The 25334-nt window shown below is 30.3% G+C and overlaps 1 protein-coding gene across 1 annotated transcript; it reads left to right on the forward strand.

The window, feature by feature from the left end:
- Positions 1-226: 226 nt before the first annotated feature.
- On the forward strand, positions 227-24019 carry LOC134725584 (protein FAM234B-like). The gene is made up of 16 exons (XM_063589527.1): positions 227-387; positions 4343-4792; positions 5983-6123; positions 6659-6850; positions 7135-7277; positions 8038-8218; positions 9041-9194; positions 9584-9748; positions 10394-10487; positions 12292-12486; positions 12902-12940; positions 13432-13500; positions 13777-13852; positions 14638-14784; positions 16252-16332; positions 18010-24019. The coding sequence occupies exons 1-16, from the start codon at positions 366-368 to the stop codon at positions 18312-18314; spliced, it is 2454 nt and encodes an 817-aa protein (XP_063445597.1). The 5' UTR covers positions 227-365; the 3' UTR covers positions 18315-24019.
- The last annotated feature ends 1315 nt before the right edge of the window (positions 24020-25334 follow it).

The following is a 25334-nucleotide window of genomic DNA, read 5'->3' on the forward strand; positions in this document are numbered from 1 at the left end:
GAAAACCGTGTTGAACATAGGTAGGCATTACATTTAATACTGAGAGTTTGCGAGGTATTAAATGTTGACAAATATAATGCCTATCCATGTTAAAATGAGCATAGAGCATTGCATGATAGAATTATTTCGATTCTGATAGGAACTTTTGAAAAGGGGCGAAAAATTATTAGGGCGAACGGACCAAGATTTACGACATTGGGTTATCGTTCATAACCTCCTTCGTTTGGGTGGAGGTAATATAACACAAATACAACAAGTAGTAAAACTATTTAACTTCCCAGTGGTTTTAATGTTTCAATTTTGGCTACCTCAACGTAAACTGTACCAGTCTTTATTTAATCAACATTTTCCAGTATTGTAATAGTATGGGAAACGCTCTGAAAAAAGGTAATTTACTTTGATTTATTATCAATTCACAGTCAAATAATTCATGTAATTTTTATACATGTAAAATGTAATATTTGACTGTTTGTTTGTATATAAGGATTTGTATCCTTGGTATACATGTATTTTAATATGGTTTTGTCGATTTTTTAGAAGATTTATAATCAGCTCTTTATATACAGTTTTGGAAAGATCCTCATAATCATGTCGCCTTATCAGGTCAGGAATAACTAGTTCAAATAATTATGACGTCTAGCAAGGCTATTTAAATTTTTTCTGGGACGCCTTCCTAAAAGGCGTCCCAGAAAGAAAAAAAGATAGCCTTGCCAGACGTCATAATTATTTGGACAAAGGAATAACCACCAATTGGTAGATTATACCTCAATTGACGTATAATCCACCAATTGACGTATGATGGTATAGACCAATTGGTGTATAATTCTTAGATATATGATAATTCTTTGTTTTTCAAAACAAATTATTCTACCAACATGGAGCATTGTTTTCTTAAAACCATATTATGGTATGAAAACTTGTCAAATATTCCTAGTTTAGTATAGTGACATAACATATTGCATTTATAATCAATAATTGTATTTGCAGTTTCTTCTATTGTTATGTTGTCAATTCTTGATTAGCAAATTTACCTGTAAATTAATCACCTGTCAATGGACATCATTACTGTCTGCAGTCATGTGATCATGAGTACAACTCATCAAGTGAATGGAGCTCTTTGTTAATACTTGACTTTTATTATCAAAAGTCAATCATGGTCAATAGTACAAATGTTTCAACAAAAGAATTGTTGTACTCATGCATTCTCAAGAGATGCAACAGGCTTTGACAAAACTAAAACTTTTGGAGGACTCAATAAGGGTCATAAAATAGGTTGCAAGATGCAAAATCATGCTCCTATCTCACACTAGCATTTTATTACCAAAAAAATTGCATTATACAATGTACGTCAAATGGTCTATACCAATATACCTCAGTTGGTGGATTATACATCAATGAGGTATAATCCACCAATTGATGGTTATTCCTGACCTGCTTATACCTGATCATAATCAGGTCACCTTAGACCTTAATTCAGCGGAATAGACATATTTACACTTGCATAAATGCATGCAAATCTGCCATTACCTACAATCACCAGCTTTACATATACTTTGACATCATAATTTTAAAATTTTGACGTCACAATTAAAAAGTTATTGTTGTTTGACGTCAGCAGGTTATTCAAAGTTTAAAGATTTACCGTTTAAATTTTAAAGAATTTGTTCAAGTATGTATTGAAACCTTGCAATAGGTTAATTTGTTGACAAATAACTATTGCCAATCAATAAATCACATATTCAAAACAGTGATTAACTGGAAACCACAAAGTTTACCAAAACAAGTGAACTACATGTACATGTAGTCAAGCTGGAGTTTGCCGACTTGAGACAAGTACTGTACAGCCAATGTAATTACTTGCTGTTTGAATACTTTACAATACTTTATGCGCCACCAATTCAATGTGATATCAGTGCTGGCTAACGAAAACTGCTGATCTAAATTAAAGATCGTCTTTTTAAAAAAATTGATGAAAAACAGTGACAAATCTATTTTGACTACAGAAAAAGGAAAATCAGCAACAAATTAAATACTCTGTGTGACTTAACCATTTCATTTCCTCAGAGACTTGCCAAGAAACCATGTCAAACAAAAAGACCAATACATGACCTACTCACTCAGGGTTGCCTGAACACAGCTGTAATTTTAATTATTTGTGTCTGATTATTGCTACATGTATATAATGATCATGAAATGTAATGTAAATAACTATTTTCCGTTTGAATGGTTTTACACTAGTAATTTTGGGGCCCTTTATAGCTTGTTGTTTGGTGTGAGCCAAGGCTCCCTGTAGAAGACCATACATTGACCTATAATGGTTTACTTTTTTTTTAAATTGTTAGTTGGATGGAGCGTTGTCTCATTGGCACTCACACCACATCTTCCTATATCTATGTATATACAATGTATATCTACATTTTGTACATGTATACTTTTAAACGAGAAGACCTCATTTTGTGTGTTGCTCTTCCTTCTGCAATAAACTAATCATCATGCCTTTGTGTAAAAAAAAACCAAATGTACACAATGTACATGTACCATGCATAGTCAGATTTGTCATCCATTCTTATGATTATTCTGTTATGGTTATTTTGGGAGAAAAACAAAAATAAAGGCGGGCATCCAGATATTGTTACTGTCATCAGACCGACTTTTAAATTGGACATGACTACTGGTATCAACTTTAATACACAGATTTTCATAAATACTCCGGGACAGAACAACTATTTTCACGTTTATCTGCATGCATACTTCTGAATTCATTTTGAAAAAAACATGAATAAGCTTCAATTAATATTAGTATTAATCTTTAAAAATCTTGTTGTTAAAACAGTTAAACATTTGATCCTCAGATAACACTTAAATCAGTTATGTTATTTGACACATATCTAGCTGTTCGTTGATTTTCGGCAATATCAAAGAAAAACCAGCATGTGTCAAAACAATGTTCAATAACTCTTTTGTTTGCGATGATATTTCTTTAAATTTGAAATTTATGCATCTATTTACCATAACATGAAAAGAAATTACATGTAACAGCACCTCATCTTGTCCTTAGTGTCATATCATGAGTTCTTAGTGCACTACTATTTGTAAGGACCCCTTAGCAGTGTTTAGACGCAACCCTGATCTTGACATCCATTTGGTACATGTACATGTTTGTGTAGTTCATCACTTTCTGTCATGTTATTAAGGTCTTTTTCTCAGATACTGATTGTATATATAAAGCAATGCAGTAAACCTCAACTCTATTTGGTGTACTGAATTATTGTTACATGTATGTGTATATGTCAATCTGACATGGTTCATCTGACCTCTTTTTAAGGTTCAGTGGTCAGCATTTAGTTTTAAGTGTTATAATTGCCAATGAGACACTATCAACCAAAGTCTGACTTATATTTGTATGTAGATTTAGGCAGATATAAATGATCTGCCTTCAACAATGACCAAGTTAAACCATTCCATTGACCTAGCCATGACAATATGTTTAACAATTTAAAAAAAAGAATAAATGGCCTGACTTATTATAAATCAATAAGAGTAAAACAAATAAGGTAGACTGCACTGCAGCCAGTAACAAGTACTGACTTACATGTTCTTGACTTAAGACAGGCTCTTTTTCTGATTCTAAAACATTAATTAGCAATAGGTTATTTACATGTATATTTGAGGTATAGTCTTGAGTCTCTTTACCTTATTTATATTACCGTGAATCTTGATCATGAAGTGTTAAGTTTTGGACATCTGTAATACATGTATTACAGTAATCTTTAAGACACTCGTCATACAATTCATTCATGATCAGGCCTTGTGTTCAACAACATTTTAAGAACCCTTCAATTAATATCATACACATTTGATTGCTTGCATGGATAAGTTTTTTATAAAGTTTCATATGTCTGATATTCTTAAAGTTTTAAATAGCTTATATCACAAAATAAATCAAGATAATGTCAAACCAGATTTTTTCAAGAAGTTCCTATCAATCACTGAAGAAAAATTCTCTGAAGATTAAGACATGGTAGAGGGAAACTGCACCTTCCTTGTTGGAAGTTTTAAAAACAGATTAAATAAAATAAAAAGTTTTTCCTGCCTGCCTACCCTTTAATATTTTCTTGTGTTAGGGGAAACCAGCTTTAAAGTTTCAAAGGCCTGAATAAAGTTTTTGAACAAGAGCCCTATAAAGCCTGTGCTGTGATTATATCAATGAATGATGGCTTTTCATTGTATTTATTTAGTATCTTGAGTATATAAATTAAAAATGTAGTACATGTTTAAACAAATGACCTGAGTTTGACCTGAGTTTTTCACATTTTGCATTTAAGAATGAATTTTTTTTCAGGAAATTATTCTTATGAATTGGATCAATATTCCAAAGTTCCTTTAACATCTCTGAGTGATGACTCTGATGATGAGGATGTAATTTATGGACATAAAGTGGACAATGGGAAAATAGAACTTCAACTGATTCCTCCACAAAATGGGAAACCACCCAAACACCAACCAAAAGTTATACAGCCAGATCCTAAAAACTGGACTGTATTTTGTTGGGTGACTTGTATATTGATAACATGTATAGTAATAGCAGCAGTTGGAGCACTTAAATTATCAGCTTATAATAATACTGACCATCAAAATGTTAATTCAACTGGAATCTTGAACAACCATACAAACAATGTGATATCTCCTCAGCAATCTAAACCTAGCATAATATCTGTGATTAAACCACCAATAAAAGGAAATATAAAACATCCAAATGGCAAAGATTGGAAGAAAAAAATGGAAAATTATGGTATGTTAAAAAGCAGTATTGAATTTAAGAGTTAGCTATCACTCCTTTTCATCATTTAAAAAAAATCCTTTTTTTGTAGTTTTTACTTTTATGTTATTTCCCTGTATGATTTTGGACTTAATTTCTTAATGAAGGTGTGTGTTTATTTTTTCTCAGGAAAGTTGTGAATCAATATATGTTTTGTTAGTACCTATTAAAAATTCCTGATTACTTATTAATTTGGTTAGAAAAAAATTTAATTTGGTTAGAAAAAAAAATCAAGATTTAGTGGTCAAAAATTTAAAGCAGATTTAAAACAAATTCAACTTTTTTTTAGCCACTTCTATGTTTTATTCATACTTAAAAGTACAACACTTCTTTTTTGTATAAAATAATTATGTATTGGTTATACATGTAGTCATGTACATGAACCACATGTAAAAGTATTTCAGACAATGACAATCAACATGATCAAGCTGTAATACTATTTTTATAGGGTACTTGATCGTTTAAGAATAAACATTAATGATTTTAAGAAAATCCATTTAAACATCTACTAGAAGACTTTATTTGCATATCTTAGTAGTACATTGTTGTTCAATAAAGAGTGGTTTCATACATGTATGTGTCATTTTGATCTTAACCATTTTTCAAACATGCTCTTCATTGCAGGTGTTGATTTTTTCCGTTTATCAATAAGTTATTAATGTACCGGTACATGTACAAAATGTAGATTGCTTATAAAAACTTTTTAATTAAAAAAAAATAGTAAACAATCATGGTTTAAATAAATACTTTTACAAACAAAATCAACATTAAGATATCAGAAGAATCCACAACATTTTTAGTGAGACTTAAAATTGTAAATGTGTTATATAATATTTATAGCTCCCAAAAGATATCTGAAAGATGTTGATGTTATCTTTTTCCTTGTTTTAAAAATTCCAATAGGGAACATACATTTTTTGTATTTTACATTATTGTAGTAATAAACCAACGTTTCTACCACTGGCCTTTTTCAGTTTCGTTATTTTTCTTCTCAACTACATGGCTGACATTTTTACTTTTACAATCATAAAGATGATATAGATCTATTAGATATAATTCCTATATTTTTTTTTTGGTAAGAATGTTCATATATGATATTACCAAAGAAAGCAGTTCATTTTTCACAGTTGTTTTATAATGAATTTTGAATAATATTTTTTTAGGGTCTGAATCCTGTGTTAGACTTATAGACGTTGATAATGATGGTGTGTTAGACATTATATTTGGTGCATCACTATCAGAGAATATTGGCGAAGGTTTACAAAAACTACATACATCTGCTGAGGAAATTTGTAAAATGAAACGTAAGTTCAGTTTACATCAGTTCTTTATCTAGTTGTTTGGAATCTACATGTTCTTAACTTCTATGCATTCAACTGTAGCATCTTTTTATAAATGAATCAAATAAAATACAAATAAGAAATTTGGTAAAGTCCTTGGGAACAGGAATATTAGAACTCAATTTGAATTAGAAAAGATGATGGGCAACCTATATCCAGCTATTGTGTAAGATTCAAGTTCACTAGAATACAGATTCAATGAGGTTAAATTATTCACTTGCAAGTGAATAATTCGTAAGCAATGTTTTTCAGATTATTATGACAAAATGGGACCAAACAAGCTGATGAAAGCAAATTATTATTTTACTTTTTCACTTTCATAAGGGATTGAACAAAAAATATTTTTTTGATGTATTTATGAAATATGCATTAAATCTTTGTTTTTAAATTATGTTTTAATGCACATTATGAATTTTTTTATTAATGCTTTTATATTTTTTGAATCATTAATCAGATCAAGGTTTACAATTTGTTTTTTTCTTTCTTTCCAATTTAACAGATATGTCTTACCCCTGCCTAGGACATTTGTTTGCTATAAGAGGTACTGACGGTGAAGTTTTATGGAAAACATTTACTAAATCAGCAGTTATATTTATAAATTGTGAAGATTTTGATGTGAACAAGGATGGGCAGAAAGACTGCATAGTTACTGGAAGGCGGGCAACTCTTCAGGCAGTAAACCCAAAGAATGGTATGTTTGAGTATCTTTTTATAATGTTTTGGTACAAGAATGTAATTTATTTTATTTACTATGATTGTTTTTATGATTGTTTTTTAAACAAAATATGAATAAAAGGATTTTCAACATGTTCTAGGATAAATTAGTACTTGTACTACAATTTGATATCTTAATTTAAGTGATTTATGCATATGAGACCTGCACCTGCCATTGTAAAGTAAATTTGAAAATAACAGATCACAGTAAGAAAAGTAGAAAATTATAGCATATCAAAGTTCACATTTGTTAAATTTCAGGGAAAATATTATGGCTTGGTGATAATAATTTGATAAAACCAACATGGAATACTTACCAAGTACTGGCTTTACCTGACTTTGATCAGGACGGGGTACCAGAAGTATTGGTTACCAATGGAGGGGACCCAGATAAAGATCCAGAGGTAAAATATGTTTCTTGATCAATTAAGTTTCTCAGATGATGATGAATAGGTTGTCTATATTTGGTCAATATATATTTATGGCAAGTTCAACATGTCTGTCTGATGAAATATCTGACCTGACTTAATTTGCCAGGACTGTGGCTCATATTAAAATAAGTTTTCATAGGTTTATTTTTTAGTTGACCTTGTTTTTATTAGAACCATTTATTTCTTAACGTTATCTTATTTAAGTGGTACATTGGTTCAGATTTATAAGGTTTCATGTTAAGTCAGCTTCTCACTATTTTTATTAAAAGTTTGACTATTTTTTTTATAAAAAAGATAGATTTATTTGAAAGGTTACATTTTTGTGTGGCAAGGGTCAACTGACATAAAGTTTATTTTCATGTTTGAAATTATAAGGTATTAATAGGTAAATTATATTTGGTCTGTAGAATAAATCTTTGATGAACCTGATTATACACTTTGCTTCTAAATATGAATAAAAGGACATGTGGAATATATGTGTCAACAAGAAAGCAATACAATGTCAAAAACAAACAAAAATCATAAAGTTGTGTTACATTATTGTAATATCTCTTAACAAACAGCTTTTTTATATTTGTATTGAATATCTAAAACAATTTAAAAAATGTAAAAGCCAATGAAATTCTAAAAATGTTTGTAGTTCTGCAATCTTAGTAAAATTAACTATGACTTTTTTTTTGTGGATAAGTTATTGTCACAAATACATTTTCAAACCAAGAATTGTTTTATATAGGAACATAATCGTCATTCCGGCCGACTCCTTGTTCTGTCTGGTGCTACTGGGAAAGTTTTTGGCATCAGGTATTTAGCTGCACCAAATAAAAAAGAGATCTACATGTCACCAGTTATGTATACAACTACTAAAGATGGCTCCCAGTATATTTTATTTGGCACTGGTGGAGAAACTATACCAGGTAATTTACTCAATTAATTCTATGGAAAACATCTTGTTTGGAGATTCCTATGATTTCATTAGAAAAACAAATCACATGGTAATTCTTGTAAGGTAAAGGGTTTAAAGAGAATCAAATCTTTGTTTTACTACATGTACCACCCTAAACATGTATACTCATATTGTAACCAAAATAAAACAACATTGTAAAGATGATATTTTTTCATGTTGGCATAACAATGTACTGTGATTTTCTCAATGTTGCAGCAAACCTCTTACACAGTCAAATACACTCTGGCAGCATTAAATGGGTCACTGTTACATTTTTTATCCTATGGCCAGGTCATCTGAAATGTTATCTTAGCTAATGATTGATACATATTTTAGCAGTTTCAATAGCTTTTGTAAAAGCATTTGAAACATTGATAATTTAAATTCTAAAGTAGGTTCAAAATATAATGAGAATAAATCTTGTTTTAGATAATAAACATTTTTTCGAGTTGACAGATGTAAAAATAAGGAGATTTGGTATAATTGACAATGAGAAACTATCCATTGTTTTCAAATATAGTGGAGCTAAGGAATTACAGGCAACCTTACAACCTTCAATAATGAGAAAAAAACATACTGTATAGTCAGCTTGTCTTTAAAAATGAAAAGCAATTTTAACAAGGAAACCAACATTCTTATTTATAACAAAACATGTATGAACAATTAAATATGACAGACATGAACCAATGAAAACCACTGTACTACAAAATTTGTACAGACATGCTCGTGTCCTACATTATAAAACATTATTTTGTCCTTGGGATAGAACTAATTAGAATGTTTGTTATTTCAGGAGATCTTCTTATGATATCTGTACCAGATTTGTACCATTATGTAACAGATACAGACCATAATTCTGTAGTACCAGGAATAAACGGAGAAAGTAGTTATGACTATTGGCAGAGTCGTATAAAAGATGATGTCACTGGATTAATCACAGTTGTTAGGTCAGACTTAATGGACTTTTCAATTTCATTCATATCTCACGTAAATAGTTAATTAGAAATTTTTTCTAGGATCAGCTAATACTAGTACTTTTAAAATTATTTAAGACTGCCATAACATCAAGAAACTCTTTCAAAACCCTAAAGTATATTGACCAAACATTGACAGCAAAGATTCTTAAAATAAATAAAAGATCATTAAAGGTATCAACATTTTGTTGCTATTTACACAGATTTACATTTTTCTCAAAATAAATTTTGAGTTACCAGTAGGTAATAATTGCATTGGTATAAAATGCCAAGTAGTATATATGTACTATTACGGATTGTTTCACCACTTACTCCTTATGTACAGTACAGGAAATGAACTTTTGTATATTTTTATATTTCAGAGGTAAAAACAAAGGATACATGGTCCCTCCTGTCATTGCAGATGTGAACAAAGATGGTGTAGATGATATTTTAGCATCAGGTTATGATGGTACAATAACTCTCATTGATGGACAAGATCTCACTGTGATGTGGTCAGCTCACTTTCCTGGGATGGAGTCTTATACGTAATTATTCAACATGACTATGTCTTGTAACATTTTCTAAGTCAAGACAATGATACTGTAGATAAGCTTTGATAATTGAAAATGCGTAGATGGCAACCTCGAAAGCCACATTAAAATAGATTTATCGCTGTTTTGTGTATTTTTCCTTTTATTCTTTTTTTGTGATAATTTTTCATATCATGCTACAGGCTTGAGATAGAAAAAATGTCATAAGAAACTACGGGCACATGTGCCATTGTCAATGTAAACATCAATGTCATCAAAGACAAAATAACAGAATTTGATAATCTTTCAAACTTAAGGATCTTTCCTCTGTCACATTTGAACTCAGGGTTATCTCCCTTCCATGAGATTGTAGCTGAGAAACACCCTTGCGTTTGAAAAACAATCTATAACCTATAAATATCCTTTTTTCTTCATGCAATTTGTTTTGTACTATTAAACAGAACATTTTCTTGTAAATTTATAATTTATAGTTTAGAAAAGATAAGGTAATTTCCCAACTGAAGAATATGAAATGAATGCTTTATTTGTTTAATAATCTTGATGCCATCAGTGGACAATGTACTGCTTAAGCATAACTCACAGAAGTTTAGCTTTCTACTAAATTTTATTTGATATGGTATTCTCTTATTATATTTACAGATCACCTTCCCCTGGATATTTTAATGATGATGAAACGTTAGATTTTATAGTTCATTGGAGCGTAGGTGCTTGGCCTCAGTACACACTTACACAGGTAATAATTACTTAGTAATAGCTCACTCATTTAGTTCTCACCATTTTCAAAAGAATATTTTGATTTGAGAGTCAACGATTATAACAATGTTATAATTTCTTTTGTTTAAAGTTAAAAACAAGTCTCGGTTATTGTATAGAAAGGTATATACTATGAAAATTAGAGGGCGGGGCTTTGCCCCAAGCTTTTATTTTCATAGTATATACCTTTCTATACATTATCCAATTTAGCACATATTTACAATTTGCGTAATCCTGTAATTAGTCTATTGGTTTGTTTTGGCTGACTAGCTGTAGCTCATTTACATAGTTTTGTAAATCTACTCACTATCATCATTGTAAGATATTGACTTCAGAATGAAAGATTGTAGTTGCTGGTGTAAGTATGTTTATTGGTATTTTACTATACATGGTATATTTCAAAACATATAGCTAGTTCGCAGTGGCAGATCCCAATGCAAAAGATGGTGGTGGAAAAGGTTTATTTGGGGGATGTTCAATGCTTTGACTAAGAACATACATTTGAACCCATCCCCTTCATTTTGGGTTGGAACCCCTTTAAAAATGAATGGATCTGCCCCTGTGGTATGTACCCATAAGTAATCTAGTGAATAATTTACATGTATGAAAAATCTGTCACTGGACATTAAGCGTCCATTCATGACGAAATATATCAAATTTCTTCTATTTCCCTTTACAAGGTTTCATGGTTCACGCTATTTTTGTGTACAAAGTAATTACATGGAAGATAATATAAATGATTTCAATTTTAGATGGCATTGTACTCTAATCAAGTTATAATGAACTACAATGTATATTTGTTACTCTTTATTTAATTGAAAGAAACTTTTAATTGTCAAAAACATTTTTTGATCCAAAGATTAAAGAGTGGGATGTTTAAAAATTAATTTGAAAACTAATAACAAACTATTTAGTTTAATTTGGAACACAACATTTTTTTCAAAATAGCCAGTAGCAATTTGTATTTCAATATCTTGATTACGATACAATGAAATCTTACCCTTGTGGTTATTCATGCGTAGTTACTTAGTACACGAAAAAGTATGTACTATGAAAGTTAGAAGACAAATTCAAGCATTTTGATTGGACGAAAAGTTGTAAGTATGTGCTAAATTTATTTTCAATATAGACATGCTTAAAATAGTCATTTGTAAACAGTAAAACAAAGATTTATGTCTTTCAAAATAAATGCAACACTGTTATTTCCTTCTTTTGCATTACAAGGCAAATAAATAACTGGATTTTGTTTTGATTATTACCTTTAGCACCAGACCACCCCAAACCCACCTCAGCATATAGAAAATTTTATTTCTGTTACTTCTATTACATTTTTTTTTTAATTCCTCCTTGAGTACATGTTCCCTGCAATGACCACTCTAAAATCAACCACTATTCATATCAGACACTTTTTCTTTTATTCTTTATTCCACCCCCTTCATTTGACAAAACCTGATAAAATTTTGTGTCAGATAACAGCATGAAGAAAATGTTTTCTAGTGATTTGTTGAAATTGTAGAAATCAGAGATACAATTAAATATAACAAGAAAGAAATTAATTCAGCAATTCAAAGTTATATAGATCCTAGGTGTAATGGAAATGTCAAAATAATTATGTCAGGGAATAAAATAAATATTTTAGGTAGCCATTTATTCAGATAAAAATCAATCCTTTTATCAGTTTGTTTTCAGGTATGGGAAAATACCTATTAAGATTAATTTGTTAAGCTCTATTTTATGATACATGGGTGAAAATTATAACTTTACTGAATTGTTTTCTTTTTCAGAATTATATTATAGATGGCAGAGATGGATCTAGACTACTTACTATGAACAGTTCACAATACCAGATGTCTTCTGACCTCACTCTACATACAACACAGAACAACAGAGATTTGTTTATCTTCAAAGTACGAGGTAGAGGGAGCCACATAACCATGGACAGGGAAAGTGGTTTACATGGTTTGGATAGAATAGATAAGGTAACTGTCAAATTTGACATTATAGAAGAATGAGATTTTTAAGTGAAAGTTTCACATTTGTTTGAAACAGTAGAACAAAATTCTTCTAATAACTTTTTTCTCTTCATTTCCACAAACACTTCAAACTAAAAAATGTATAAGCAAGTAATTTGGTGAAAATAAGAATATTTTTTTTTAACATAAATGAAACATAAACGTTTGAAAATGCATTTTGACATTAGACACATTTTGTTAACATCACAGAAGCACCGGATGCAGTTAGTGACTGAATGTCAGTTAAAACACACAAATATGAGTGATTGAAGTGTTCAACATTTGTGTTACGAAATAGAAAAATGTTGATTGAAAAATGAAAGGATCCATAAACAGAAGTTGTATGAAGTAATTTAGAGTGCCTTCCTATATATATTTTCAGGGACCACCTCCAGCTCATATCCTGGATGCACACCCTAAGGTAGGTTATAAAAAAATATTATACAGTAACAACAATCAAGTAAACTGATCATAGATATATCAGGACTAAAATTTTACACTTACGCCAGACACACATTTCGTCTACAAAAGACTCATCAGTGACGCTCAAAAGTGTAACTACTTACTATCAGGCCATAGCTCTGGCTTTTAAATAATCCACAATCCAAAATTGAATGGAGCAAAACTTTTGACTGTAAAGGATCTTATTGTATTTGAGATTTCAAAAATAAATGTTTGGCTTCCCAAAAATATGCCTTATTTTAAGTGATAAAGATTTTTTAAGAAACATGTGCCATCATCATTGCCATTTTATGTGCACTGAATTTGGACTTTTTGAGATGTAGTTAAAAAAAATAATTAAAAATTGCACTAATTATTTATAATAAAAGCTATTCCACATATTTTTCTCAGGCAAAATGTTAATTTCCTGTATACAAATCATTTAGGTTTTAATTTTTCTTCTCATTTTAGTCAGGAAGTAATGTTCTTGGTAATGGGGACCATGGTCCAATAGGAAATCCTCCTAAAGATCGACCAGGGGTAATGTATTTAACGTACTACTATTTTTGCATTTTTCAATATCTATTCTCATTCGTTATAAAAAAAAACCCAGGAAAATATTTTTTTTTTATATCTGTTGCATAACATGGTGTCTCTTTAGTATTAGCACTCCATGTAAAATTTTGTAGAAATTCATGGACATTAGATTTTAAGAAATATGACATTAAAACTAAACTTCAATGTAGTATAGTGTATGATATAAAACTTGGTTTTACCGTGATTGTGAACTTGTTTTATGCAACTTTATTAATACAGAGAACCAAAAGACATGGACCTGAAGAACAACAACACAGAGCCCAAGAAGAACACCACTATTTAAATGAAAAAGCGTGTAAGCAAAAACTTGTTTTCATTTATAAATGTTGAAGACGGTACTTTGAACTATAATGGTTTACTTTTATAAATTGTGACTGTGTCTCATTGGCGCTCATGCCACATCTTTCTATATCTATAATGAACATTTTAAATTTTACTGTGTCATGATTATTAGTGGTGTAAAAATTGGAATTCCTGGACAAAATATTTTGCATGATAAATTGAAAGTTTTAAAAAGGCAATGCTTAATTGAGATCATGTAACAGTAACATGTATCTTGTGCTAAAAAATTTTTTTTTTTTTAAATCAATGTAAACAGATTAAACTACAAAGTTGTTTGTACAACATTACATTAATATTCATGGTCAATATTGATTTCGAAATGACAGCTATCCTCCCAAGTAACACGGAGTAAGAAAGCTGAATATCAAGCTGAAACTTTATAAGGGAGATAATTAGGACTGTATACAGATTTTAGCTACGGGCTATTCAAGAAAAAAAATGTAGAGGGGGGGGGGGGGGGGGGTTTGGAAGTCACATTGTATTGATAATACGTGGGTGGTGGGTATCAGAGCAACTTTTCACACTATAATGCACTATTATTCTCAATTACAATTGTCTGTATAATAGCCCTAACTTCAAAACACAAATATCCTTCAAAACACAAATATCCTTCAAAATTCACAAATGTACAATTTTTCCTCAATATATAAAAGTTTTTTAACCAAGAAGATATATAATGAAACCATAGTAGTTAATTTATGAAAATAACTCTGACATGAAGGTCATTTTTCCTTTTAGTGAAATTAGTATTCAGTGATTACAGCAGTCGACACTTCCTTTGTTCTGATGATGTGGATATCAAGAGTGAAATCTTACTGATAGACAGAACAACAATAAACAATCCTTATAGGATTATAGAAACAGGAACAGAAAACTATAATTACTGTAAGTTATTATAACCCTTTTTTATGCTTTTTGATCAGTGTCAATCTGTTCTGCTCCATGTTCAAGTTTTTGGTCATGGAATTTTTTGATGAAGTTGAAGTCCAATCAAGTTTAATATGAAATGATATGATCATTTCCTAATTTTATACGCAAAATTAAGAGTTTTTACCCCAATTTCATGGTTCACTGAACATGGAAAAGGATGGTGCAAGTGGGCATCTATATTCTATGGACATGTTCTTTTTTGCTACTAGTATTAGAATTACAGCTTTCTTCTAGTACAATCTGCATTTCTTTAATTAAATACATAAAGGCATCAACTCCCATAGCTGTCACATGATATTATTTGCTAATATTTATTTGTGCTACCACATTATGGAGTTCTCAAGACAATCTTTGAAATATTCAAAATATTGTTAAAAAAGTCCTTTTCCGAAATTTAAAAACAATTGAACTTAAAATAGGAGTAAAATACAGCTTCCTTGTTGTATAAGTTAAATAATTACAAAGTAATTGTATTGCTGTTTGGTGTCAGTCTCTGTAGAGTTCTGTATTCCTTAGACCTTGATGAGTTGCTCTTTGATGAACATTTGTAGTTGTCAGCTTTATATTATTTACCACTTTACTCTGGTTTCAATTTATTTTTGTCTCACCTTGACAGAGTAAAAAATGTAGACATGTATGCTATTTCTGGCAGTAGGGGTGTTGGTCGTAGGGTCAACATTGTATTAGTTTGTGATAATGTCAGTTTATGGGGAGCCACTTGTGGTAGGTCAATGATATTTGGTATTCAGTTGTACTAGTATTGGTACATCTCATTTCTATGGATATTGTTTGGTCCTGTACCTTCAGTCATTTAGAGAGCCGTGGTGTAGTGGTAAGTGCATCAGACTACTAACACAAAGGTCCCTGGTTCGATTCCCGTTTGGGATGAAAATTTCAGGAACTCAATTTTGGGCTCTCTCTTGACACCATTTGCGAGTATGGTCTTGAGGAAACGATGATAGTCCGTCGGACGGGGACAATAAATGGCTGACCCGTGTTAAGAGAGAGCCATATCTCTTGCACGTGAAAGACACCCTTGTAGATTTCGAAAAAGAGAAGGCTAATGCCGCTACAAGGCAGCACTCGCACCCGCAAAGTGGAAAGGGATTAATATAAGTTGCAAAACTTGTTTCCCAATCCACTATAAATAAATATGTTTAAACTAGTCATTTACATACCTTTCATAACTTACATGTAAAGTATTGCAATTCTAATTTCAACAATTGTATTTAACTACCAAAATAACAAAAAGGTGAAACATATATCTTTGTTGGCATATATTCTTTTCATCTTCTTGTAAATGTGCAACGAAAGTTTTCATATTTCACATTAGAAAAAAAAACAGATATTCTAAAATGTGACTTCTGTATGAAAATTCAGAAGCTGGTTTAAAAATTCATTCCTTGTGTTGTTTTTTTACAGCTGTACCAAGACATGCTAATGAAACAGATACAGCTAATATAACTATGTGTATAGTAATCCTGCCAGATGACAGAACTACAGGTATGTGGCCCTTTTATAAAATGGCACTGGCTAGGGTTACATGGAAATGTAACAATAATAAAAATATTATTGTTACATTGGAGACTAATTGCCGAAATGCATGTTTGGGTAAGGCCCCTTTATAAATTTTGTTTCTTCTAAAGGTACTGTAAGTTCAGAAATTATTGCCTGCATTTATTATTGCTATTCTGTCATTTTACACTAAAATGTGATTTTATATTTTGCGATATTGAAAAAATCCTGTTTAATGCTTACAAAAAATTTTGAAATGCAAGTTTAAATTATTGCAATTAACTGACCTCAGATATTTTTAAGACCTTTAAAATTTTGTTGTGTATTATTGATTTTGTTAGTTGATTATTGAATATTTAAGGTCTACCATAGGTATGTTTAGGTTTCCTGATAATAAAATTGAAATATTTGAAATTATTTGAATGAATTGAAATAGGTGTTCGACATCATCAACAAATAATTGATTAACAATTATTTTACTTGATATTTTTGTCGAGCCTGCAACTTTTGTCGCAGAAAGCTCGACATAAGGATAGAGTTCTGGTGGCGGCGATGGCAGCTACGGCGGCGGTGTTAGCTCACTTCTTAAAAGCCTTATATTTTAGAAGGTGGAAGACCTGGATGCTTCATACTTTGTATGTGGGTGCCTCATGTTACGAAGTTTCCGTCAGTCACATGTCCAATGTCCTTGACCTCATTGTCACGGTTCAGTGACTACTTGAAAAAAAAGTTAATATTTTTTGTAATGTTAAATTCTCTCTTATTATAATTAATAGGATAACTATATTTGATATGTGCGTATCTTGCAAGGTCCTCATACCCGTCAGACAGTTTTCACTTGACCTTGACCTCATTTCATGGATCAGTGAACAAGGTTAAGTTTTGGTGGTCAAGTCCAAATCTCAGATACTATAAAAGCAATAGGTCTAGTATATTCGGTGTATGGAAGCATTGTAAGGTGTACATGTCCAACTGGCAGGTGTCATCTGACCTTCACATCATTTTCATGGTTCAGTGGTTATAGTTAAGTTTTTGTGTTTTGGTCTGTTTTTCTTATTCTGTATTCAATAGGTCTACTATATTTGATGTATGAAATGATTGTAAGGTGTACATGTCTAGCTGGCAGGTGTCATCTGACCTTGACCTCATTTTCATGGTTGAATGGTCAAAGTTAAGTTTTTGAGTTTTGGTCTTTTTTTCTAATACTATATGCAATATGTCAACCATATTTGGTGTATGGAAATAATTTATGATCTATATGTCAGTCGCGCAGGTTTCATTTGACCTTGACCTCATTTTCACGGTTCATTGCTTTGAATTAAGTTTTTGTGTTTTAATCTGTTTTTCTTAAACTATAAGCAATAGGTCAACTATATTTGTTGTTTGGAAGAATTGTTAGCTGTACATGTCTGCCTGTCATGGTTCATTTGACCTTGACCTCATTTTCATGGTTCAAAGGTCAATGTTTAGTTTGCTTGGTTTATGTGACAGTTGTAATAAAGTTTTATATTTAGGACTTTCAACATAATATCAATGATTAGTAAAGAAGGCGAGACATTTCAGTGTGTGCACTCTTGTTACTTTAAAATTATATATATTGATTGTTGCTTGCCTATAGTTTTAAATAAAATATTTTGCTAACATATGTATATTTTCATTATGTAGCTGCCGTAGGAGATGTGGATGGGGATGGTTTACTTGACATCGTATCTTTGGTTGGTATGAGTGGAGAAACAGTGGATAGTGGCTACAGTTATAGAAGTTCTGTGTACTGGACATATGTTAAAAAGGTCACCTTGAGTAACATCATTGCAGACAAGAGTCACAGGGTTCCAGCAACAATTAGGTCTACTGTTACCCCTAACCCACAAGATAAAGATATGGCTGATATTGATATTTTACCACTCAGTCAACAAAAGTGGACCCAGTACATGGGGTCAAAGGGCAATAGTTATTATGGGAGGAGTTAAATGAGGAAAGATACATTTCAGCTTAAATAATTTAGTAAAATTCTGCCAAGTAATTTTCTGTTTTTGTATATATAATATGAATTATGCAATTGGATGTTGAATTTAAAAAAAAAAAAGGAAAGATTAAATGTCAAAGATTTATAGATTATAATTTTGGTAAAGTAATGATTATAGTACTGTATGATTATTTACATATAAGTGTTATCTTCTATCAGCAAAATGTTCAGATTTTGGCAATTAATCAAAAGAAAAAAAACCTGGTTGTATTGTAAGGATAACATGTCAGGAAGAAAAATGTTATATTGCTTCATCTCAGTTTCACATTTAAGCGTTCAAGTAATAGAATTAAATCTTATAAACACCTCATCATAACGCTATTTGAAACTAAACATGACAGGTAAACGATATTTATCTGCAATATGTGTAGCGTTAGGTTCATTTTAGAATCAGATATTACAGAGAAATAGTAAACAGGGAAAATAAAAATATATATGCAAATATAATTATGGATCTAAAAGAATATTTATCTGATCATGATTCAAGTGATGATATGATTGGTTTTAACATGTTTTAAAAAAACATTTTATTTATTTATTTATGTTTTGTTTTGATTATTTCTGTTTTATGTGGGAATTTTATTGTTTTCTTTGTGTAGTATAGTAATTTAACTTGTTTATTTTTTATGTATATTTATTTATATTTCTATATTATAAGCTTCACTTATAACCCTTGAAATCCAAATCTCTCTGTTTAAAACATTGAGTTCTATTTACACCATTGTTGAATGTTAATGAAGTGGGATGAGATCTGTTGTTGGTTTTTTTTTTATATATATATGCATATTATTTACTTTTATAAAGTTATATCTTTTATATTATCATGGTAAATAATTAATCATAAACAGATCTGTTGAACTGTTGTGGTAGTATTCTTTAGAAGATTTTTACCTTTTCATTCAAATGACCGTCCATTCATTACCAAATTAGTCCCTACAAAGTAGCCATTCTCATTTTCCAGACGTTCTGTCTCTGTTTTTCAACTTCTTACTTACATGTATGAAATCTTAACTGTATTTAGATGAAAATCTTCTCCTCTGAAACTACTGGGCCAAATACTTCCAAACTTCATCTGAATGTTCCTTAGGGTATCTAGTTTATAAATTGTATCCGAGGCTTTGATTTATCAACAAACATGGTCGCCATTGCTAAAAATAGAACATAGGAGTCAAATGCAGATTTTGACTTATAACTCAAAAACCAAAGCATTTAGAGCAAATCTGACATGGGGTAATATTGTTTATCAGGTCAAGATCTATCTGCCCTGAAATTTTCAGATGAATCAGACAGACCGTTGTTGGGTTGCTGCCCCTGAATTGGTAATTTTAAGGAAATTTTGATGTTTTTGGTTATTATCTTGAATATTATTATAGATAGAGATAAACTGTAAACAGCAATAATGTTCAGCAAAGTAAGATTTACAAATAAGTCAACAGGACCGAAATGGTCAGTTGACCCCTTTAGGAGTTATTGCCCTTTATAGTCAATTTTTAACCATTTTTCGTAAATCTTAGTTATCTTTTACAAAAATCTTCTCCTCTGAAACTACTGGGCCAAATACTTCCAAACTTAACTGAATGTTCCTTAGGGTATCTAGTTTATAAATTGTATCTGAAGTTTTGATCTATCAACAAACATGGTCGCCATTACTAAAAATAGAACATAGGGGTCAAATGCAGTTTTTGGCTTATAACTCAAAAACCAAAGCGTTTAGAGCAAATCTGACATGGGGTTATATTGTTAATCAGGTCAAGATCTATCTGCCCTGAAATTTTCAGATGAATCAGACAACCTGTTGTTGGGTTGCTGCCCCTGAATTGATAATTTTAAGGAAATTTTGCTGTTTTTGGATATTATCTTGAATATTATTATAGATAGAGATATACTGTAAATAGCAATAATGTTCAGCAGCAAAGTAAGATTTACAAATAAGTCAACATGACCGAAATGGTCAGTTGACCCCTTTAGGAGTTATTGCCCTTTATAGTCAATTTTTAACCATTTTTCGTAAATCTTAGTTATCTTTTACAAAAATCTTCTCCTCTGAAACTACTGGGCCAAATACTTCCAAACTTTAACTGAATGTTCCTTAGGGTATTTAGTTTATAAATTGTATCTGAAGTTTTGATTTATCAACAAACATGGTCGCCATTGCTAAAAATAGAACATAGGAGTCAAATGCAGTTTTTGACTTATAGCTCAAAAACCAAAGCATTTAGAGCATATCTGACATGGGGTAATATTGTTTATCAGGTCAAGATTTATCTGCCCTGAAATTTTCAGATGAATCAGACAACCTGTTGTTGGGTTACTGCCCCTGAATTGATAATCTTAAGGAAATTTTGCTGTTTTTGGTTATTATCTTGAATATTATTATAGATAGAGATAAACTGTAAATTGAGCAATAATGTTCAGCAAAGTAAGATCTACAAATAAGTCTATCTGACCAAAGTTGTCAATTGACCCCTTAAGGAGTTATTGCCCTTTAAAGTCTTTTTTCACAATTTGTTTATCATGTTGACTTACTTTAAAAAATCTTCTCCTTTGAAACTGCTGTATCAATTTCAGCCAAACTTAGGTAAATGAATTTCATAGTATCTAGTATAAATTTTATATTTTATTTCCTTGTATGTCAAGAAACATAGCTTCTATGGCTAAAATAGAACATAGGAGAAAATGATTTTTTTTTTTGCTTTTGAAGAAAATAGGTTGATCCAAAAACATTTAAATAAATTGAAAAGCCAAAATAATCATTGATGAGAGATTTAACCAAAAGAATTAAGGTGAGCGATTCAGGCTCTTGAGAGCCTCTTGTTTTTGAAGCAATCTTTAATTTTCATATTTGGTAATAAATAATAAAACTTACTAAAATGAGTAGTATTTTGAACCCAAGAATATTAGTCATTTGTACACAAAAAGGAATAATAAGTTATAAAATTAGTGTCTTCGGTTTTGATAGCCAGTTAGAAGATGTTATTTATAAGAGTAGCCACAAAATGGGTGGCTAACAAACAATGGTAAATATTTGAAAATTCATAAAACAAGTTAATTTCATGGGATAGTATTATTAAATATTCATAAAATGAAACCATTTATTAAAGGTAATGCATTTTATCATGTAAATAAAAAAAAAATAACATTCCACAATTTATTCAAAGGAAACAATTTTTATATGATTCACATTTGTAAATATGTATTTGTATTGCATTATAATTTCTATATGTGATTATTTTTATTGTCTATGCAGATTTGAGGTTGATTCCTTTTTAGTTTACTTCACTCTTGGTCCAAACCATGAGGAACAGTGATACTGAATAATCTGTACTATACTTTTGTATTAAAGCTTTATAATTATAAAGTTCTCAGTATTGATTTTAAAATATTTATGCTTTGATTTTGAATCATATGTACATTTTGTATATGTAAATGTGTAGTGATTTGCATTTTGCTAATTTCTATTTTATTGATCTTCTATGCAAGAAACTAACTGTGATAATTATTGTGTTACAAAATTGGAGAAACCAATTTAAATTCAGTTTAAAAACTGTTTTGAATTATAAGATATAGTTGTTTTGAATTATAAGATATAGTTCAGCTAGATAGTTAAAGATATTTCCTCAATCATAGTTGCAGAACTTACAAGCTATGATTGTTAAACGATAAAAGCAATTAAAACGTTTAGAGGCAGTTTTTGATATGCCAATTCATGCCATGACATGATTAGCAACTACTTTCTCAAGTACAACGAATAACTAATATGGGGGACCCATACTATCAGTGAGACAGCAACCAAACTACATATCAGAACCAAAGAAAAAGACAGTGTGAGAAGTACTTTTACTCTCATTTTCAAACCTTCTTGTTTTTGCATTAACCATCCATCTGGCCTTGCAGTCATAAAACTTTCGAGCATGATTTTTTGTACTCAGACTCAAGAATCAACCAATCAAAATACAGGATTTCATGTTTCAAGCATGATTTTTGTACTCCAAGCACTGAGCAAAGTTTTATGACTTCAACCCAAGATAGTCATCAAAAATAATCTCTCATTATATTGACTTTAAACACATTCCATTATATTGAAATTTCCTGATTTTTTTAGCAAAATATATCTGTTAATACATACTTCATGCCAACCTTTTTCATTAACTTCTAGGAAAGAGCAATTACTCAAACTAAAAAGTTTACTTTATTACTTTTGGTTTATTATAAAATTTTATCTAAACTTATGTTTTAGGTAGAATGTTTGAAAGTCCATATGTGAAAATATTTGGTCTACAAAAAGATACTGTAAACCAACTACTTTCATGACTTGTGTGATGTTTCAATATATCAAGCTTTGACCTTCTCTGGAAGTTTACACTAAAAGTGTTAAACAAAAATTGTGAAATTTGCTACAAAAAGCTAAATGCCAAGAAGGAAGGTATGAAAATATGTTTGCTTATAGAGATAAATAGACATTGTTATATTGTACCTTCAAATTTCAAACAAGTGTACTGTAGCATAAAAAACCTTTCAACTTTAGGGAAACACTCTTTAATGATTTAGTATAATTTTTTGAGATAAAACATACATATCATGTTAACCTGTTTCATTTCTTTAATTTATTGACTATTTCATTAAAGTTTTTTTTTAATTCTTGAGATATCTTCAGATATATGACAATTTACTTTGACATACTAAAGGGGGATAATTATCTTATATTTTATGAAATATTAACCTGTACAAATAATAAAATAAGCATAATAATGATACTGGTTTTAGATATTTGAAAGTCTATAAAGAAAAATTGTGAACTGATTTTTTTGTAATCTTTCATTACTTTTAAGCATAATAATGATACTGATATTTATTATTCAGATAATTTTATGTGATAATTTTAATGAGAATTTGTGTATTGCTTTTAATGCGAAATGTTGCGTAGCTTTATATATTGAATCAAACATGATTGTTTAGTGTTATATATGTTTATTTTATAATATCTATGTCAAGAACATAAGTCTTCTCTAAGTTTGACATACCTTACATAGATTACAGTGCATGTTTCTTGACTGCAGATGTTAAAAATTGAAATATATTGTATTTCATGTATATGTACCAAGTTGTACTTTACAATTAAAATATCTATCTAAAGGTTAAGTACTTTTTGGTAGCTTTTACATGACAAAATGTGATATATTTTAGAAAAATGAAAAGTCAACAAGAAAAAGAGTAAAATTTAATTAATAAAAGCAGATTTATGCTTAAAATTCCTGTAAAAGTAAAATGTTGAAAATTTAGATTTTTGTTTTTATATATTTTTGTAAATGAAGTTAAAATTTTCATTACTTCATTTTTTCTGTGTGTGAATTTGAACCTTTACTTGTAAACATATTCCTAAATCTAATACTATTGCTGTTTATACAGGTCATTTGAAAGAATTATAAGTAAGAATACAGGTATAAGCATTGATGCTTAATTTTCAGTTGACTATGTATGTTTTTAAACTTTAATATGAAATCCATTTTAATAGCCTAATTTAACTTCGGTGGAATATGTTTCTGTTGGCTGGACCAACAAAATGTGTATTTATACACTTTAAGTTAAGATATGACTTTTTCTAATTTGTAGCTATCTATGTTTATGTTTCAATAAAATGGTCAATCAAAATGGCTTTTGATTTTTCCTATGATTTAAAATGTAATGTTGTAAGCAGCAGTGCAATTATTTTTCAGATGAGATATTTGATGTAATATAAGTCAAATGACTGATTTTTCTTAAGAATGTTTCCCGATTTCAGGTATTAAGAGTCTAAATAGGGTCAATAGATGGCTTAAGATTAAGTCTTACAAAATTGTTAAGAAGACAAGTGATCAGCTGTTGCTACACAACTTTATGTCAAAGGGTTTTAAAAAATAGACCACAACTTCATGGATCAGTGATTAAGGTTAAAGTTGTATGCATTCTATATGGTGTATGGAATGATTGTTTGGTGTACATGTCTGTCTTGCAAGTTTCATCTGACCTTGACCTCATTTTTATGGTTCATAGGTTAATGTTGATTTAATATGGTTGTTTGGTCATTTCTCAGATGATATAAGCATACAATCAACTGTATTTGGAATACATATGTATGCAATCATTATAAAGTGTATACTTCCGTCTGACAGTGGTCATCTGACTTTGACCTCATTTTCATGGTTCATTAGTCAATGTTATTTTTTGTGGTTGATCTCGATTTCAGAGACTAAGAACTATTTGTCAATTATATTTGGAGTATGGAATGATTTAATGTGTATTTCTGTACTTTTATCTTATTATATTATTTTTCATGGTTCATTGATGAAAGTTCTGTTTTCTTTCCAAGATCAAGGGGTACAATCAAAATCACGTGATGGATATACACACACCAGAAGTAACAGTCGAGCAGACCGCTTGAAAGTTAAGTAGTCGTATTTACTTGTTTATATCAATAAAATTTAATAAATAAGGTAGTGCACCGAATGACGGATACTATCTAGTTTAGAAATACACAATTATTCTTGCTGGAAAGCGTGCAGTTAATGCTAACACTTCGACACAGTTCCAAAATTTCACCAGATAACTGTGTCGAAGTGTTTGCAATAACTACACGCTTTCTAGCAAAAACAATAGTGCATTTTAAAACTACATACTATCTGACATTCGGTGTGCCAACTTATTAATCAAAATTTAATTGATATTAACAAGTAAATGCAACTGCTAACCTTTCAAGCGTTGAGTTCGACTGTAACTTCCGGTGTGTGTATATCCATCACGTGATTTTGATTGTACCCCTTGAAGATGTCTTCATCAGTTACTTTGAATGTGGAATGATTGAATGCAGGTCTTTTTGAGTGTTCTATTGACCTTGACCTAATTTTCATGATGAAATTATCAAGGTTAAGTTTTCTTTATCAATATGTCTATTTCATAGATATTATAAGCAAGAGATTGTGAATTAGAA

The sequence above is a fragment of the Mytilus trossulus genome, chromosome 7 (assembly GCF_036588685.1).
Source record: "Mytilus trossulus isolate FHL-02 chromosome 7, PNRI_Mtr1.1.1.hap1, whole genome shotgun sequence".
Classification (NCBI taxonomy): Eukaryota; Metazoa; Mollusca; class Bivalvia; order Mytilida; family Mytilidae; genus Mytilus; species Mytilus trossulus.